The sequence below is a fragment of the Monodelphis domestica genome, chromosome 3 (assembly GCF_027887165.1).
Source record: "Monodelphis domestica isolate mMonDom1 chromosome 3, mMonDom1.pri, whole genome shotgun sequence".
In the NCBI taxonomy this organism is placed as follows: Eukaryota; Metazoa; Chordata; class Mammalia; order Didelphimorphia; family Didelphidae; genus Monodelphis; species Monodelphis domestica.
The window spans coordinates 80,277,983-80,296,536 of NC_077229.1; the positions used below are offsets into that span (position 1 = coordinate 80,277,983).

Consider the following 18,554-nt stretch of genomic DNA (forward strand, 5'->3'; position numbering starts at 1 on the left):
CTCCCTTCCTCCTTCCCCCCTTTCCTTCTGCCCTTCCTCCCTCTCTCCCTCCTCCTTTTCCCCTCCCTACCTCCCTCTCCTTTCTCCCTCCCTTTCTTCTTTCCTCCCTCCTTTCCTTCCTTCCTTCCTTCCTTCCTTCCTTCCTTCCTTCCTTCCTTCCTTCCTTCCTTCCTTCCTTCCTTCCTTCCTTCCTTCCTTCCTTCCTCTTTCCCTCCCTCTTTCCTTCTGCCCTCCCTTCCTCCCTCTTTCCCTCCTCCTTTTTCCCTCCCTACCTCCCTCTCCTTTCTCCCTCCCTTTCTTGTTTCCTCCCTTCCTCCCTTCCTTACTTCTTTCCTTCCCTCCCTCCCTTCCTTCCTTCCTCCTTCCTTCCCTCCTCCCTCCCTCCCTCCTTCCTTCCTCCCTCCATCCTTCCCTCCTTCCTTTCTTCCTTCCTCCCTCCCTCCTTCCCTCCTTCCTTTCTTCCTTCCTCTCTCTCCCTTTCACTCTTTCACTCTTGCTTTCTTTTCCAAGATCACACAGCCATGAAGTGTCTGGAGTCAGATTCAAACCCAACACCTCCTAACTTCAGGTTGGGTGTACTTTATCCAGTGTGCCACCTAGCCTTCCCAGCATCAAAGTTGTTTGTTTGTTTGTTTTTTAAACACTTACCTCCTGTCTTAGAATCCATATCAATTCTAAGGCAGAAGAAAGATAAGAGGTAGGTAATTGGCGAGCCCAGGGTTACACAACTAGGAAGTGTCTGAGGTCAAATCTGAACCCAGGACCTTCTCTCTCTAGGCTTGATTCTCAATCCACTGAGCCACCTAACTTCCCCTTTATCATAGTATTATTATCCTCATTGAACAAGTGAGGAAACTGAGGCTCCAAGAGAGAAGGTGGTTTGCCGGAGGCCCCATGAATGGTGGAGTTGGGACAATAATAATTATCATCATAATAGCAGCTTACATTTATATGGGGCTGTACAGTTTTCAAACTTCCAACCCCATTTCAAGGTAGGTCTAGAGACAGTATTATTACTCCCATTTTACAGACTAGGTCTTTGAGACCCCAGAAATGAGGCGGAACTTGCCAAAGACCGAATTTCTAGTAAGTTGTTAGGGCTGTATTGATTTTATTGAGAGATATCCTTTGGAAGGTAGCGTGGTGTAATAGGTGCAACACTGCAGACTTTGGAGTCAGAGGACCTGGGTTCAAATCCCAGCTCCCCATCTCTGTGACCCTGAACAACCAATTCACTCTTCTAAATCGAGGTTTTGACATCTAGAAAATGAAAAGGATTAAGTCTATGAGGCTTTGTTATCTCTGCCACCAAATGATTTTCTTTACTTTTTAAACACTTAACCTTTTGTCATAGTATTGATTCTAAGGCAGAAGAGCAGCAAAGGCTAGGCAGTTAGGGTTAAGTAATTTGCCTAGGAGCACATAGCTAGGAAGTATCTGAAGCCAGATTTGAACTCAAGACCTCCTGACTCCAGGCCTGGCATTCTTATCTGCTGTGCTACCTAGCTGTCCCCACCAAGTATTTTTCAAAGTCCTCTAAGAAGTAGAAGTTTAAGTATCCCATTTTATAGATCAGGAGACTGAGGCTCAGTAACAGCTGAGCACTTACACATCAGGACAACCTGAATTAAGTTCTGCTTCTATACTTAGTTTCCTCATCTGTAAAATGGGGACAATAATAGCATCTCTGTCATAGGATTGTTGTATGGATCAAAGAAGCTAACTCATGTGTAGAGACCTTTGTGCCACATAGCTATTATTAGCCTTCATGCCTATTATCAATGAGAACTCTGACCCTAGATCTTCTGACTCACCCCTTCAGGGAACTTCCCACTGGAAGATCAGCATGAGAAGCGCCAGGGTCTGAGTTTGAGGACAAGGTGAGAGGATAGATTCAAAAGCCCCTCTAGGGTCGATCAGCACAGATACAAGCCCTCATTTCATTTTACAAAATGAGCAGACAGAAGTAAAATGACTTGCCCAGGGTCACAGAATTAGCAAGTGTTGGAGGCAGAATCTGAATCTGTCTCCCTAACTCTAAATCTGGGACCCCTGGACCCTCACTGTATAATACCCTCCAGACATTTGACATTGCAGTCTTTACATCCCATTTTCTCTTCTAAGGCCCCTCTTGAACCTTGACATTCTTGGTTCTAAGCTGTAAGGTCAGGCACTAAGGTACACATTCAACAAACATTTTTTAAAGGTGGCACAATAGATAGAACACCAAGCCTGGAGTTGGGAGAGCCTGGGTTCAAATCTGGACAAAGACACTTCCCAGCTATGTGATCCTGGATGAGTCACTTACCCCTGTTTGGCGAGCCCTTGCCCTTTTGTCTTAGAGTTGTTATGAGGGCAGAAAGTGAGGATTTAAAATCAAAACTAAACTTGTATTAAGAGCCTCCTGTGTGGCTGCCAAGGACTGTGCTGAGGGCTGGGGATGCAAGGAGGCAAGAGAGTCCCTGCCCTCAAGTAGCTCCCTGTCTAATGGGGGGAGAGCATGTGTAAATAGCTATGTACAAACAACCTCTCTACAGGATAAAGAGGAAATGATCCACAGAGGGAAGGAAGTGGAATTAAGAGGGATTGGGACAGGCTTCCTGTTAAAGGTGGGATTTTAGCTGAGACTTGAAGGAGTCAGGGAAGCTAGGAGGAGTGAGAATACCCAGAGCCACCAAATGGAGTTTGGCTCAAACAATGGCAAGGATGGTAGCAACTAGCTAGCCCAGTGGATAGAGAGCCAGGTTTGAAGATGGTAGGTCCTGGGTTCAAATCTGGCCTCAGACACTTTCCAGCAGTGTGACCCTGGGAAGTCACTTAACTCCCCGTTACCCAGCCCTTGCTGCTCTTTTGCCTTGGAAGCAATATACAGTATTGATTCTAAGACAGAAGGTGAGGGTTTATTTAAAAAAGAAAGAAAGACTTATGAGAAAGAATGCTATCCACATCAAGAGAAAGAACTGTGGGAGTAGAAACACAGAAGAAAAACATATGATCGATTATGTGGTTTGATGGGGATATGATTGGGGATGTTGGCTTTGAATGATCACTGTATTGCAAATATTAGTAATATGGAAATAGGTCTTGATCAATGACACATGTAAAACCCAGCGGAATTGCACATCAGCTAGGGGAGGGGGTGAGGGGAATAGGAGGAAAAGAACCTGAATCATGTAACCATGGAAAAATATTCTAAATTAATTAATCAATTAAAATATGAAAGAAAGAAGGAAGGGAGGAAGGGAAGGAGGGAGGAAGGGAGGAAAGAAAGGAAGAAAGGAAGGAAGGAAGGAAGAAAGAAAGAAAGAAAGAAAGAAAGAAAGAAAGAAAGAAAGAAAGAAAGAAAGAAAGAAAGAAAGAAAGAAAGAAAGAAAGAAAGAAAGAAAGAAAGAAAGAAAGAAGAAAGGAAGAAAGGAAGAGAAAGAAAGAAAGAAAGAAGAAAGGAAGAAAGGAAGAGAAAGAAAGAAAGAAAGAAAGAAAGAAAGAAAGAAAGAAAGAAAGAAAGAAAGAAAGAAAGAAAGAAAGAAAGAAAGAAAGAAAGAAAGAAAGAAAGGAAGAAAGGAAGAGAAAGAAAGAAAGAAAGAAAGAAAGAGAAAGAAAGAAAGGAAGAAAGAAAGAGAAAGAAAGAAAGAAAGAGAAAGGAAGAAAGGAAGAAATGAAGAAAGATAGAAAGAAAAGAAAGAAAGAAAGAAAGAAGGGAAGGATGGAAGGAAGGAAGAAGGGAAGGATGGAAGGAAGAAAGAAAGAAGGGAAGGAAGGAAGAAGGGAAGGAAGGAAGAAGGGAAGAAAGAAAGAAAGAAGGGAAGGAAGGAAAGAAAGAAGGAAAGGGAAGGAAGGAAGAAGGGAAGGAAGGAAGGAAGAAGGGAAGAAGGAAAGAAAGAAGGAAAGAGAAAGGAAGGAAGAAGGAAAGGAAGGAAGGAAGAAAGAAGTAAAGAAAGAAAGAAAGAAAGGAAAGAAGGAAGGAAGAAAGGATCAGAAAAATAAAGAGAAAGGAAGGAAGAAAAGGGAAGGAGGTCACTGGAGGAAAGAGTACATGGTGGGAGAGTAAGGTCTAAGAAGACTGGAAAGCTAGAAGGGGCTTTAAATGCCAATCAGAGAATTTTGGATTTGACCCTAGTGATTATAGGGAGCCACTGGAGTTTCTTGGTTGGGGTAGAGGCATGAGTGTGTGTGACATAAGCTTCAGGAAAATCACTTTGGCTGCTATAGGGAGGATGAACTGGAGTTGGGAGAGACTCCAGGTGGGCAGACTGACCAGAAGCCATGGCACAAAGAGCTGGCAGTGCCAGAGGAGAGAAGGAGACATATCCAAGAGATGCCCCAGAGGTGAGATCAACAGGCTTTGGCAACAGCTTGGACCTGGGGATGGAGAGGGAGTGAGGGGTCCAGGGTGATGCCTGGGTGGGAAGTCTGAGGGACTGGAAGGATGGAATCGCCCTCTACAGTTATGAGGAATCTTGGAAGGAGAGGGGGCTTGAGGAGAAAGATCCTGAGTTCAGTTTTGGACACATTGGGGTGGAGATGTCTAGGAGTCAGCTGCTTCCAGATTTCCAGTTGGAGATGGGAGACTCAATGGGCAGAGCGGTCAGGGTTGGATAAGTAGACTGAAGAGTCATGGACATAGAGAAGATCATGGCTCATCGATCATCAAATGCCTCCAACCTTGACATTCCGAGTTCCATGTTATAAGGTGCTTTTACAATCTCTGATTTCTTAGCCAGTTTAACCTGTTTGGGGAGTTGGTGGGACTGGAGTGTGTGTGCCCAGAGTTACCCCAAAGATCTACACTCCAGAACTGCCTGGGGCCCCTCAGGCAGGTGGTCCTGGGTAAAGGGCCCAGTTTCCTTGGGCTTCCCCCAGTTGGCCCTATGAAGCTAGTTAGCCCCATGGCTTTGGCTCAGGGTCCATGATGGATGCTGCCACTTGGGCTGGGCTGGGGGAGAGCCAGGTGTGGAGTCTGTCACCTGAAGTCTGTTGCCCTGGGAGGAGCTGGGAGTTTAGGGACGCTCCCTGAAAACTGCCAGGGGGCCATAAACAAATGAGCTGCCTTGGGGTGGCTAGGATAGGATTACTAGTGGGGGGCTGGGAGGAGAGGAGACTTGTGGAGCCTGAGGATCCAGGGGAAGGGGGAGGAGACATGGAAGGATCGGCCCTCAATTCAGAAAACAACCTGAAGAAATGAATAGTCCTAGCTAGTCTGAGCCAGAGCTAGAAAGGGACCTCAAAACTGGGGTGAGAGTGGTCGGAGGTGGCTCCCAGAAGGGAAGAAACTTATCCAAGGTCATTAAGTTTAAATGGCAGGATTCAAATTCAGGTCTTTTGCCTCCTTCTATGGACCACCCTACAGTGGTATGGACTTTGCTAGAGAGTCTCCCTTACCTATTGATGGAGCTCCTGTGTAGTTCTGGGGTGGAAAAAAGCTCCCCACTAGAGTTTCTCAGTGGATCGCTTGACCCACTGCACTGCAATATATAGTGGGTTCACAGGCCACTGGACCAGGAGCCAGAAGGCCTGGTTATCTTTGATATGAACACACAATTCCCAGCAAGCCACTTAATTTCTTCAAGTCTCAATTTCCCCATCTGTAAATGGTGGGAGTTGGAGCAGAATACCTCAAGGGTCCCCGCCAGCTCTGACACTGTAAGATTCTTAAAAATAAATGAACCTTAGGGGCAGCTGGGTGGCTCAGGATAGAGAGCCAGGCCTGGAGAAGGGAGGTCCTGGGTTCAAATATGACCTCAGATACTTCCAACCTGTGTGACCCTATGACTGTGGAGGGCAATTCCATCCTTCCAGTCCCTCAGGCATCACCCTGGACCCCTCACTCCCTCCTCCCTTCCTCTGGGCAGTTTTCATTTATGACTTCTAGAAAAAGGGTAGTTTAAAAACAAAACAAAACATGGTTTTTAGGGAGATCCATGATTCTTTGAATCTCTCCCCCGACTTGTTTTCAAGGTCAGGAATTTTAAAAATTAGATCTTAGATTTTCTCCAATTTTTTTCATTTTATTTGAATATTTCTGGCTATCAAATGCAGTCGATTTCTCTTCAGTCTAGTCTAGTTTTCAGGAAGTGCCTTTCTTGCGTGAAAGTCTCCCTTCTAAGGTATTTGTCCTCCCATTTGTTTCTCCAGGGCTTTTATTTCCTTATTTTTTCCCTCCCACTTCATCTCCTTGCGGTATTCCTGTGATCCTTGTCAAAAGTCCATTTCCCCCCTCTGGATCTCTATGCTTGAGGCTGTTGGCCAATTATTCTCTCCTTTGGGGAAGATCTCTGGGTTTGCAATCACTTTCCATATTGGATAGCGTTCTCTCTGGTTTACCACTCTCTCTAGCTTTAGTTTCTGAACCCAGGTCTTGTGACAGGGTTTGGTGCTGCCCTTTAGGGTGGGGTAGTCAGGTTAGGTTGGACCCTGGTACCCCTGGGTTTCTGTACTGAACTCCCTCTGCCTTCAAGAGGTCCTGCCCCTCATCCCTATTTTTTTTAAACCCTTACCTTCCATCTGAGCTGTAAGGGCTGGGCAATGGGGGTCAAGTGACTCACCCAGGGTCACACAACTAGAAGTGTCTGAGGCCACATTTGAATCCAGGACCTCCTGTCTCTAGGTCTGGCTCTCAATTCATTGAGCCACCCAGCTGCACCCAGACTCCTTCCCCTCCCTCTCCTGCCCCATCTATGAGGTTCAGAGCACTAGAGATCTCTGGGGACTTTCGGGGGCATCTCAGGCCAGTGTTAGGGGACCTTAAGGCCTGGGGGGCCTGGACTGAGCCCCTGTGTGAGCACTGGGCAGTATCTAAGGCTTACTGACCATCCTAGGTCATTCTAGGAGAGCCTGCTGCTCTGTCCTTGCTGCCTGTGTAGACGCAGAGCCTTGCAGGCTACTCTTCCCCCTGGCCAGGCCCTGGTTGAGCTAGAAGGCGGCCCTGAGCTGGACATTTGGGCTTTCCTAGGCTTCTGGCTGCCTTTCTGCCGTTCTAGGGTGGGAGAAGGCAGGAAGAGGTACTAGAGTTTCTTCTTGGATGTCTTGATCATCGTTCGGTCTGGTGCAAACGTTGGGGTTTTACCGGGGTAGGTGTGTGGATGCTGGGGGGCCCACCCTCAGCTGGCAGTCATTTCACACTGCCAGCGGAAAGACTAGAAGCCAGGACTCTCCACCTCCAGCCACGGGATCTTTCTCCTGGGTGCTGGGATGTAAACAATGGCTGTGCCATCCCAGGTCGGGGCAGCTCCCTCTCTGGACTGGGATGGAAGGTGGGGACAGCCGCAGCAGGGCCATCCACCAATGCTATATAAATACACAGCTGTCTCCATAGAAGAGGGTGGGGACAGGGCTGCACCCTCTCTATTTATAGCCTGGGGACAGACTGACTTCATCCCAGGGAGAGGGAGTCCCGGGATGGGAATTTATAAACAGCCCGACAGCTGATCCTGTCACTTTGCAGGGTGCCAAAAGTCCAAAGGACTGCAAACTGATATGGGTGGAGTGGCCCATGGGGAGACCCACAGACAGCCCTGCAACTGACTTGCTCAGTGGCTTGAGGCAAATGGTTTTCCGTTTGGGCCTCGGTTTCCTCATCCATAAAATGGACATCATAACCTTCCACAAGGCTGGTACCCAATGGACCCGAGTTGAAATCCCAGATCTTCTGCTTGCTAGCTGTGTGGCCTTGGGTAAGTCTCCTGACTTGCCTCAGTTTCCTGGCTGATAAAAGGACGAGGATGGATCCAGTGATCTTTGAGGGCCCTGTCCATCTCTAAAGCTAATGGGGTGACCCCGGGGAGAAATTAGGCCGAGTCACCTCTGGAAGTCCAGCCCAGCGCTAGCCTTTTCTCTTCTAAGGTCTCTGCTAGCTGGTGCATCCTTCCCTTGTCTTTCTGGGGAGCCGCGCGGGCAAGGGGACCCTTTCTACACTCTCCCGGCTCAGCTTCTTCCCCGTCCGGCATCTTTCCCCCTATCTTGTGTCCGTCTCCCTCCCTTCCTCCCGGCTGGCCCGTTAGCCATCCCCCGCCTCTCGGGGCTCAGCAAAAAGCCTGAGCAAAGGCAGAAGGCAGGCTGGGGAACTCCTTCCTCCCGCTCGCCAATGGACTCGGGGAGCAACAGTTGCAAGTGACTTTACGTAGATGATCTCCTTTCATCCGTCCCTTTCCTAGGCCAGTGCTAAGTCCGGGCTAGCTCGGGATCCTGTAAACCTCCGAGGAGGTCTAAGCCTCTTAGCAGCCTCCTGCCAGAGACCCAGAAATGTTAGGTGACTTGCCCAGGGTCTCACGACACTCGTTTATTCATTTCACAAACACGGGCTGAGGGGACGAGTGGGAAGCGGGCTGCCCTTGCGGGTCTGGCGGTCTCACCATCCTCGGTGCTGCATAAGGGCTTTGAACCGAGGGAGCTGTCCAACGCAGACGAAAATGGAAGTCTGGCTACCGCGACAAGAGCGGAGGACCCCTGCGCGGAAACTGACTGAGGGTCCAAACTCCCGTGTACACCCTGGGAGCTCCCGATGGGCTGAGCTAGGGGAACCTGGGAGGAGCACCTCTCTACCGTTCTTGAGGCAGGCGGCTCTTGTCTTGGCCTTTGGGAAGATTTTCAGTGGGCAAACAGTGACACCTAGTGGCAGAATGTGAGCCTGCATCCCTGCTTCCTTCAAGATTTGGTCCCTTTTGAGGGAGAAGAGAGAGGGATGGGTTGCGTGGCTGGATCAAACATTTGTATCTACAAGAACCATGGGGGGCAGCTGGGGGGCTCTGTGGATGGAGAGCCAGGCCTAGAGAGGGGAGGTCCTAGGTTCAGATCTAGACACTTCCTGGCTGTGTGACCCTGGGAGAGTCACTTAACCCCCATTGCCTAGCCCTTACCACTCTTCTGCCGTAGAACCCATAAACAGTATGGATTCTAAGATGGAAGGTAAGGGTTTAAAGGAGAAAACAAAGAACCATATACTGGGAACCTGGAGACTTGGTTTCTTGTCCTGGAGGTGTCTTAACTCTTGTGTGGTTGTGGATAAGTTCCCTCCTTTCTCGCTCCCATTCCCCCTTCTATAGCATTCATTTTCTCCGTGCATTAAGTGTCTACTTTGTGCCTGATGCCTTACACTAGGCTCTAGGGACACAAAGAGGAGAAAAGGAAGCATCATCTGCCTTCAAGGAATTTCTGTTCTATTGGGAAGGAGCAGGAAGCAGTATGAGCACAGACAAGTCAACATACAAAATACATACCAAGTTCTTGGGAACAGAGGGGAGGGCTTTTGCAATGGGGGAGAATCAGGACCAATCTCATGCCAGAGGTGAGTTAAGGGGATCCAAAGGCTCCTCCAAGCTCTGAAATTCTAGGGTTCGGGATCTAAACCACCTCCCTGGCACTGGGTTTTGGCTGCCCTATTCCGATTTCCAGACTGGGAGCTCTTTGCAGGCAAGAATCTTACCTTTCTGTGCCCTTACAAAGAATCTAGCTTGAGGACTATGTAATGAGGGAGGGAATGGTTCTAGGATAGGCTGCCCTTATCTAACAGCCAATGCCAGTGGATCAACCATAGGGTCTCACTGGGCCACTGGGGCTGGGACCCCTCCCTCCGGCTGGGGCTGGCGGAGGGAAGCTGGCAGCCCGGAGGACACAAAATGAAGCTCTGTGTTGAGGTTGGCACTAGGGATGCTGGCACTGCCCACACGCCCAGCCAAAGGACAGACCTTGTGGAAAGCCTTGCGGAAGTTGGCTCCTAGGAAGGCATAAAGTACAGGGTTGAGGGAGGAGTTGCTGTAGGACATGCAGTGAGCCCAGATCTTCACCTTATAGGCAGCAAAGTCATGTTGGAAGCCAGGACTAAAGGTCTGGAGGAGGATATAGAGCTGAATGGGGCCCCAGCACACAGCAAAGAGCAGCACAATGGCAGCCACCAAACGGGACACCTTAGCCCGCATGGCTTCCGAACGTTCCGCCAGCAGCTGTACCTAGGTCCAAGAGAGGAAAAGGGAAAATAAGGAAAGGGAGGATATAGAGGATATAGGAAGGAGGGAGCAATGGAGGAGATAGATGGAAGAATAGAAGGGTAGAAGGAATGGATAAAAGGAGGAAGGAGTGGGAGTGCAGGAGATTGATGGAAGGAATAATAAAAGATAGAAGAAATGGAAAAAGGAAGGGATGGATTGAGGGGACAGAAGGAGGGAGGGAAGAATGAATACAAGAAATAAAAGAAGGGAAGGGTGGATAAAGGAGATGGTGGAAGGATGGAGAGATAAAGGACATAAGGAGGAGTGGAAGGGAAGTTAGAAGGAGGGATAGGAGAGACAAAAAGGAAGAATAATAGAGTAGATGAATGGAAAGAGAGATGAATGAATCAAGAAAAGAATAAACGATGTGGCAGAAGGAAGGAGGGATAGAGGAAGGAAATAGAAGTGATGTACTGAGATAGGAGAGGGGGTAGGAATAAGGATGGATAAAGGAACCAAAAGAATGGAAGAATGGATGGAAGAGATGGAAAGATGATTGGAGAGGCATGAGTAGAGGAGATGCATGGAAGGAAGAAGGATGGAGGAAAGAATAGAAGTAGGGATTAATGGAAGGAAAAGGAAGAAGAAATGGGAAAAAGGAATGATAATGAGAAAAGAGAGATGGATAAAGAAGATAGAAGGAAGGGCAAGAAGGGATGAATACAGGGGATGGAGGGAAGGAGAGAAGGAAAGATGGAAGGAGGGGCCAAAGGAAGGAAAGAGTGAGAATGATAGAAGAATGGAGGAGAGGATGGAAGAAAGAAAGGAAAATGGGAAGGAAGGAGAGAAGAAGAGAGGGAGGAAGTGAGAGGTAGAGGAAGAAGACAGGAGAGAAACACAAGCCACAAAGGCTGTTATCCAGAACTCCTATTCAGTGCTTCCTTCCTTCTTCTATCTTCCCCTCTTTTCCCCTAACTCCCTCCATCCAGAGGAGTGTAGACCTTGCCATATAAGGATAAAAGACCAATTGTAGGAACTAGAGATGTTTAACTTGGAGAGGAGAAGACTTGGGGAGACAAGCTTGCTGTCTTCATGTATGAAAGACAGTGGGGTGGAGTGGGGATTAGGCATGTTCTATTTGGCCCACAGGGGAGAATTAAGACCAGTGAGTGTGGGTTGCAAAAGGGTACATTCCCGGCTAGACTCCAAAACTTTCTAATAATAAATGGTGGCCAAAAGTAGAATGTGCTGAAGAGGGAAGGAGTTCTCAATTTCTAGAACCCTCCAAGAAGAACCTGGCTGAGCATTTGTGCGGGATGTTTTTGAGGGGATCCCCTTTACAAGAGGATGTTTGTCATCCTAGATGGACTAGGTTGCCTCTGAAGGCCCTTCCAACTCCGAGATCCTGTGATTCTTTGCTGTTCCTCCATTCGACTCCTTCTCAGAAGGTCTGGGGTCAGTGTCTCATCCAGGGTCCCAGAATCTCAGTCTTGGAAGGGAACTCGGAGGTCACGTAGGCCCCATTCCTGAACAGAAATGTCTTCTACAATCTCCCTGATAAATAGTCATCTAGCCTTTATTCAAAGACAGCATGGCCTAGCAGATGAAGAACTAGACTTGGGCTAAGGAAGAGATAGGTTCCAATACAACCTCTGACACTCTGTGACTTTAAGACCCTGGACCACCCTTTCCTCATCTGTAAAATGGCATCTCTCGAGTTCCTTCTAGCTCTGGGTCTCTGATCCTGTAAGAACTGGGAAGCAGATGACCTTATCAAGGGGGCGGTTCATATCTCCTCTGCAATGGTACTTGGAGATGCTTTGGAATCAGAAGACTTGGACCAGTCCAAGTTCTGCTTCTTACTGCCTACTTAACCTTGACTATGCCACTTCTGGGCCTCAGTTTCCCTGTCTGGAGGTCCGATGGACTCAGTGATTTCTCAGATCTCCTCTAGCTCTGAATCTTTATGAATATCCCTGTTGTAGCTGAGAGAGGGACTCACTGCTCAGGGAAGGCAGGACTGCATCTCCTGCCTCATTCTCTATTCTTGCCAGCACCCAATGTGGCCAGCGCATTGGAGGTCTGGAGGGAGGGCTGAGCGCACCTGATAATTATTGTCAGCCACTGGCTCGACGGTGGGTCGCCCCATCTGGTACAGCATGGCTGTGTAGCAGACACAGAGAGTCAGAAGAGGCAGTAGATAGACGGCCAGAAAGTTATAAAGGATGAAGACACGCTCATGGGTCACAGATGGGAACTCCTCGATGCAGTACGTTTGTGGCCCGAACCAGTAGCCTTCGGAGAGTCGATTGTACATGGGCACAGGAATGGACACCAGGAAGGACCCTGAAAGGAGGAGAAATGAACTCTTTCCTTAAGTTGAAAGAGAGGGAGGGCACTGGATCTCTGAGCCCAGGGATGTACGTCAGCCCCGGGGTCTAGCAAACTCAGAGGTCCTTGGCCCTGGAGGTGGAGTCAAAGGATTTACTTGGGATTTGAATTCTAGTCTAGCTGCTCAATCCCTATGTGACCATGGCCAAATCATGCCTCTCTAGGTCTTAGTTTCCTTGTCTGGAAAATGAGAGGAAGGTTCCTTCCAGCCTTAAATCTGACTCTGTTTCCTTGTGTGTGGAATGGGAATGGTATGATGCCTCAGGACCTTAGAGGAAAGGTCTTTGTAAGCCTGAGAGCATCACATATCGGAATTGGAGCTGTTGCAATAAAATGGTAATTGTTCATAATGATAATGCCTATCAGTGGGAACTCTGGGCCCTGGCCCCCTGAATCTGCTCCAGTGGGAGCTGGGAATTTAGGGACTAACTTGCATCAGGCAAGGCCAGAGTCCCCGCTTGGGATGCTTCACCAGATCTCCAGGCAGAGGGTCTGGGTTTGGGTCACTGAAGCTCAGTCTTTATCTTCTCCCCAAAGCAAAACCTGGCAGCCCCAGATACCCCACTCACTTCTTGGATAAGCCTTCCCAGGGCCATGGGCACTTACCAACCCAGATCCCCAGGCTCACAGCAAAGGCCAACCGGAGGGTGCGGTAGCGTAGGGAACGCAGGGGGAACACGGTAACGTACCAGCGGTCCACACTCATGGCTGTCAAGGTGACACAGGTGGCCTGGACAGACACCTAGAGAGAGAAGGGAGTCCCAGGCCCCCAAGTCCTCCTCTTCAATTCCTGATCTCCCTCTTTGGCTCATCTACCCCATCCCAACCACAACCATCACAGGATCTTCTGAAACCACAAAGGACTTCTGAGACCACCTGGGCCAACCCTGAACAAATATGCCTTCTACAACATCTTTGACCAGTGGATATCCCACTTCTCCTTTAAGAGGGCCAATAAAGTGGGTCTCACCACCTCCTGAGAGATCCTGCCCTACTTTGGGAAAGTACTTATCCTTAATTCCTGCCTTCCCTTGGCCAGACCTCCCTCCAAATACTGCTACCACTTCTTGTCATTATTCTTCGACCCTCCATCCCAACTCCCAGTCTCGGGGGCCAAAGTTCTCCTCTCTAGCTCTTGCCCTCCCCTGTTCCCACCTCTCAGCTGTGGACGTCACCTTTTCTACCCTTCATCTCCCCCTTCTCCCCTCCCTGGTGCCTCTCCCTGGGTTAAATACTCCCTGCCTTCTTTCCATTTCTGGTCACTTTATATTAGCCATATCTACATCAAACATTCACCCCCCTCCTCAGCTTCATGCAATCTTCCCTGGCTCATGCCTGTCTCTGGCTACCCGATGTGTCCCCAAGGTCCAAGAAGGGAAACAAAAGGAAGAAATGAGTATTTATTAAGTGTCTGCTACATAGTGGCTCTTTACAAATATAATGTTATTTGATCCTCCCTATACCCGGAGAGATAGGTGCTGTTATTATCCCCAGTTTACCAACATTAGTTAAGCTACTTGCCCAGAGTCACAAAGTTAGTATGTATCTGAGGCAGAATTTGAATTCAGGTCTTTCTGATTCCAGTCCTAGTGCTCTATCCACTATGATACTCAGCTACCTAAAGGATTCTGTCTTTAGAGCAAGGAGGTTGGGTCTTCCTTCAGTCTACCACCACCTTTCTAAGAGCCTTCAGACTACTTGGAATAGAGAGATCCTCAAAAGGTTCTTGAGGCTGGGTTGATTTGACTCCCCCATCCTGTCCTCAAAAGGGGGGGGGGGCTGAGCCCCTGGAGGTTCCTCCTATAGGAACCTGGGTCTTGAATGCTTCAAGTCACTGAAGGAGAGAGCAGCCTTGGCCTCTTTGGGTGGGACAATAAAGAGAGGAAGAAGGGCACAAGGATAACAAAATGACCATTCAATTCTCCTTAAATTTATTATTACTATGTGCCAATGGACTGTTAGGTGGCATAGTAGATAGGGCACTGGGCCTGGAATCAGGAAAATTCATCTTTGTGAGTTTCAGCCCCAGACATTTACTAGCTCTGTGACTCTGGGCAAGTCACTGAAGCCTGTTTGCCTCAGTTTCCTCATCTGTAAAATAAACTAGAAAAGGAAATGGCAAGCAACTCTAGTTATCTTTGTCAAGAAAATCCCAACTGGGGTCCAAAGAGTCAGACATGACTGAAAACTGACTTGACAACAAAAACTGTGTGCAATGCCTGATGTGGCAGTCCTTCAGGGATTCTCAGAGCTGGGTAAGAAGTCACTCTGTCACTGACAAACAGAGACATGGAGAGATACAAAAAAGCAGGAAGAGATACAAACTAGAGATGGAGAGAGTGCAAAAGAAATGTAGCTGAAGATTTGACACAAGCAGGAGGTAGGAAGAGAGAGGAAGAAAGTGAAGGGGAATGGAATCCTACGTAATCCAACCCTGAGCTTTTATGGCACATATAAATCCATAGGCACTCCATGCATTGAACTGAACTAATCAAGAACAGGAAGAAGGGAAGAGAAACAGAGAGGGAGAATCAAGGGGAATAAGAAAAGAGAGAAGGAAATGAAGGCAAGAAGAGAAAGAGAGAAAAAGAGATAGGGAACCAAGAGGAACATAAGGGGAGAAAGACACAGAGACAGAGTGGAGAGAGAAACAGGTAGCCTGAGAATTGGAGAGAGAAGGTGAGGGAGGGGGAAGAGATAGAGGGAGAAATGGACAGAAAGAGAGGGAGAGAGACAGCTCTAAGGAGAGAAGGAGACAGTGAATGGAGAGAATGACAAATGGAGAAAAATACAGATGGAGATAGAAAAGGAGTGAGTAACATGAGAATTGGAGGGGAAAAGTGAAGGAGAGGGGAGAAGCAGAGGGAGAAAGAGATAAAAAGGAAGGAAAGAGAGATCCAAAAGAGAGGAGACAGGGCATAGAAAGAATCCCAAATGGAGAAAAATGTGCAGATGGAGATAGAGAGAAAAGAAGTGAATAACATGAGAACTGGAGAGGAAAGGTGGAGAAGAGGGGAGAGGCAGAAGGAGAAAAAAAGGACAAAAAGAGAGGAGGAGACAGAGTTACAAGGAGAAGAAACAGAATGGAGAGGAGATAATAACATGACATATGGTAATGGGAGGAAGAGGCAGAAGCAGAAAAAAAAAGAGGAAGAGGGATAGTCAGAGGTAGAGAGAGACTAAAGGAAAAGAATTGAAGAGACAGGGAAGGTGAGAGAGGGACTGAACAATTAGAATAGCCAGAAGAGACAGGAAAAGCCAGATTGGTGGTAACAGAGAGACAAAGCGATAGACTGGGAAGAAAGGAAAAGGAGGAAGAGACAGACAGAAAGGACAGATAGGGACCTAGATGGGGAGCCAGAGGTAAAGATGGAGAATCAGACAGAAGAGAAGGAGAAAGCAAGACAAAGGAAAAGAGAGACAGAAGAGATTTGGGGAGGGGAAGAAGAGAATCAGATAGGAAGTAACCCAGGAAGAGACAGACAGGGACCATGAAAGAGAAGAAAACCAGAATAAGAGTTTCTGAAGGGAGAAAGAGGCAATGAGAGATGGCCACAGAACAAGAGGGAAGAGAAAAATAGTGTGTAAGGGAAGAAAAACTGAGAAAAGCTAGACAGGAAAGGAGAAAAATGGGGAGGTAGGTGGGAAGCAGGCAGTCAAAGGGTTTGAGGACAGTTTGGGTAGCCCCATCCCCTGTGCAAGACACCCAAAAGTCCCCTCCTCACCTGCTGGATGTAGCTGACAAACTTACACATGAACTCTCCAAAGACCCAGCTGGGAAGGGGGTAGAGCATAGCTGTGAAGGGCACACAGCATACCAGGAAGATGATGTCTGTGGCTGCCAAGTTGGCTGAAGTGGGGTGAAAGGGAACAGAGTGGGGAGAGGGGGAAGACAGGTAAACTGAGGGACAAGTCTGGTTCAAGTTCTTTACTGCCCTCCCTCGACTGCCAACGGAAGACCCAGCCCTCAGTACCTCCCCAACCTGCTTTAATTACAGCCTGACTCATCAGAATTCATTATAACCTTACCCCCACCCAACCCTCTTCTTTCCAAGACCCTGCCAAATCCCTCCAGAAAGAAGACACAGACTTCCTTTTCTAATTTCCCCCAAGGGAGAGAGATTTTCCCTCCCCTCCTTGTTATCTGTAGTGGGCATCACCATCAAGAAGGCAGGTCCTTCACTGTTCTGTGCCTTAATTTCCTTGCATTAAATCCCAAGAGCTTGAGTAGGAAACGGGGTCCAGGCTGTGGTACAATCCACCTACTACCAACTTTCTTTCCCAACCTCAGAGCACTGATTCAGTGCCCTCAGTCATCGAGTCCCATGGGTCTTTACAAATCCAGCTCCCCAACTCCCTAAAGGGCTCCTAGAATCCCTAACTATCCCCAGTTCAGTGCAAGAGGAGTCTGGTTTTGTTTTGTTTTATCAGAAGGATTGATTTAGAAGATGTGGGAATCTTTGGAATACAGAACAGAGATGTCAGAGCTAAGGGGAGGGGAGGAATCTTTAAAGATATCTAGTCAAAGGACCCTTCATTCAAAGGACAGGAAAAAAAAGATTCAGAGGATAAGGAGCTTGCCTAAGTAAGGTCAGACAGCTTGTAAGCAGAGCCAAGACTGGCACCCTAGTCCTTAGACTCCAGATTTCAGCACACCATTCATTTATTACTGCCTGAGAATGTCCTTTCTCCCTCCCCATTTCCTAGATTTTAAAGAGCCAAAAGGGCTTGAAGAGATTGAATGTGAGGCTGTCTCCCATAGCCTCCCTGCTAGACGGACATCCACTCTGACACTCCAGTGGGGAGGAGCTCAGCATTTCCCCCAGACAATCCGTTCATTTTTGGACAGCTCCGCTCGTTAAGGCGCTTTTCCTCATATTAAACCAAAACGGCTTCCCTGCACTTCCCATCTGAGTTCTCCCTTCTGGGGCCAAGACATTGATCAATACCTCTCTGAAAATATGGCTCCAGAACTGGGCGCGAAACTCCGCGTTTCAGGCTGGGAGGAGGGGACTGGACCCCTGGCCTTTTCCATTCCCCCAAGGTTAACAGTTTGACGACGTGGGAGTCCGGAGCCTGCGCCCTCCCTTCTCCCCCTCCACAGCCCCGTTCCTCGGGAGAAGCAGGGGAATGGCCAACACCCCTTGAAGGCAAAGTGGAAGGGCTTGGGGTGGAGGAGAGACCCAGCCTACCCTGCTCGAGGTCCTCTCCAAGACACTTGGGGGACAGGTCCAGAGGGGAGTTCTTGTGGGAAAGAGGGGACCCTCTTGGCCTGGCAGGGGGCGGGGCTCCTCTCCGACTTACCTATGTAGAAGTTGGTGACGGTCCTCATCTGCTTGTGCTTAGAGATCACATAGATGACTAGCGAGTTGCCTGCCAACCCCACCACCAGGAGAGCAGCGAAGAAGAGCGGCACCAGCCAGGCGTCCACTAGGCGCGGAGGCCCGGTTGGCCCGGAGCTGTTGGCACAGCCGCTCCCAGTCCCGGCCCCTTGGCAGGACGACTCATTCAAGGCCAGAAAGGAGGCATTGGCCACGGGCCCCCCAGAGTGGTGCATGCTCCCAGCCTGATCCTGCGCCTTCCTCCAGGATGTTGTCCCGTATTGCTGTCCCAAGAGTAAGGATGAAAGTGGAGCGGGAGAGCCCTTGGGGATCCGGGGATGGGTACAGGAGAGGGGGACTCTGCACTAGGTTAGGACGGGGCTGGCCAGAGCAGTGCAGGGTGGGCTTGGAGCTACCCCTGTCTCCCCTCCTGACTTTCCACGTGCCACACCTGGCTGGGTCCAGGACAGAGCGCTGGAAACCTCCGGCTCTAGTATGATCAGCCAGAGATACAGGGGAATGAATGGTGAGATCCACGTTGTAAATTCTCTCTCTCTCTCTCTCTCTCTCTCTCTCTCTCTCTCTCTCTCTCTCTCTCTCTCTCTCTCTCTCTCTCTCTCTCTCTCTCTCTCTCTCTCTCTCTCTCTCTCTCTCTCTCTCTCTCTCTCTCTCTCTCTCTCTCTCTCTCTCTCTCTCTCTCTCTCCTTCTCCTCCTCCTCCTCTCCCTCCCCCCCTCCCCCTTTCTCCCTCCCTCTGTCAGCAATCGCCAGTAAACCCACAGCAGCCCTTTATATACTGCCTGCCCACTGCTGCATTCCCCCCTCCTATTCCCCTCTCCCCTTGCTTTCCATCTCCACCTCCTCCTCTCCCCTCCCCACCTTCACTTCCTTTCTTCTCTCCATCTCCCTCTCACCTCTTCCGA

The 18,554-nt window shown here is 48.8% G+C and overlaps 1 protein-coding gene across 1 annotated transcript; it reads right to left on the bottom strand.

Moving 5' to 3' along the window:
• Positions 1 to 8,254: 8,254 nt before the first annotated feature.
• KISS1R (KISS1 receptor) lies at positions 8,255 to 18,291 on the bottom strand. The gene is made up of 5 exons (XM_056822263.1): positions 17,616 to 18,291; positions 16,037 to 16,161; positions 12,918 to 13,053; positions 12,025 to 12,266; positions 8,255 to 9,941 (listed from the first exon to the last, which is right to left on the bottom strand). The coding sequence occupies exons 1-5, from the start codon at positions 17,866 to 17,868 to the stop codon at positions 9,534 to 9,536; spliced, it is 1,164 nt and encodes a 387-aa protein (XP_056678241.1). The 5' UTR covers positions 17,869 to 18,291; the 3' UTR covers positions 8,255 to 9,533.
• Positions 18,292 to 18,554: the final 263 nt, after the last annotated feature.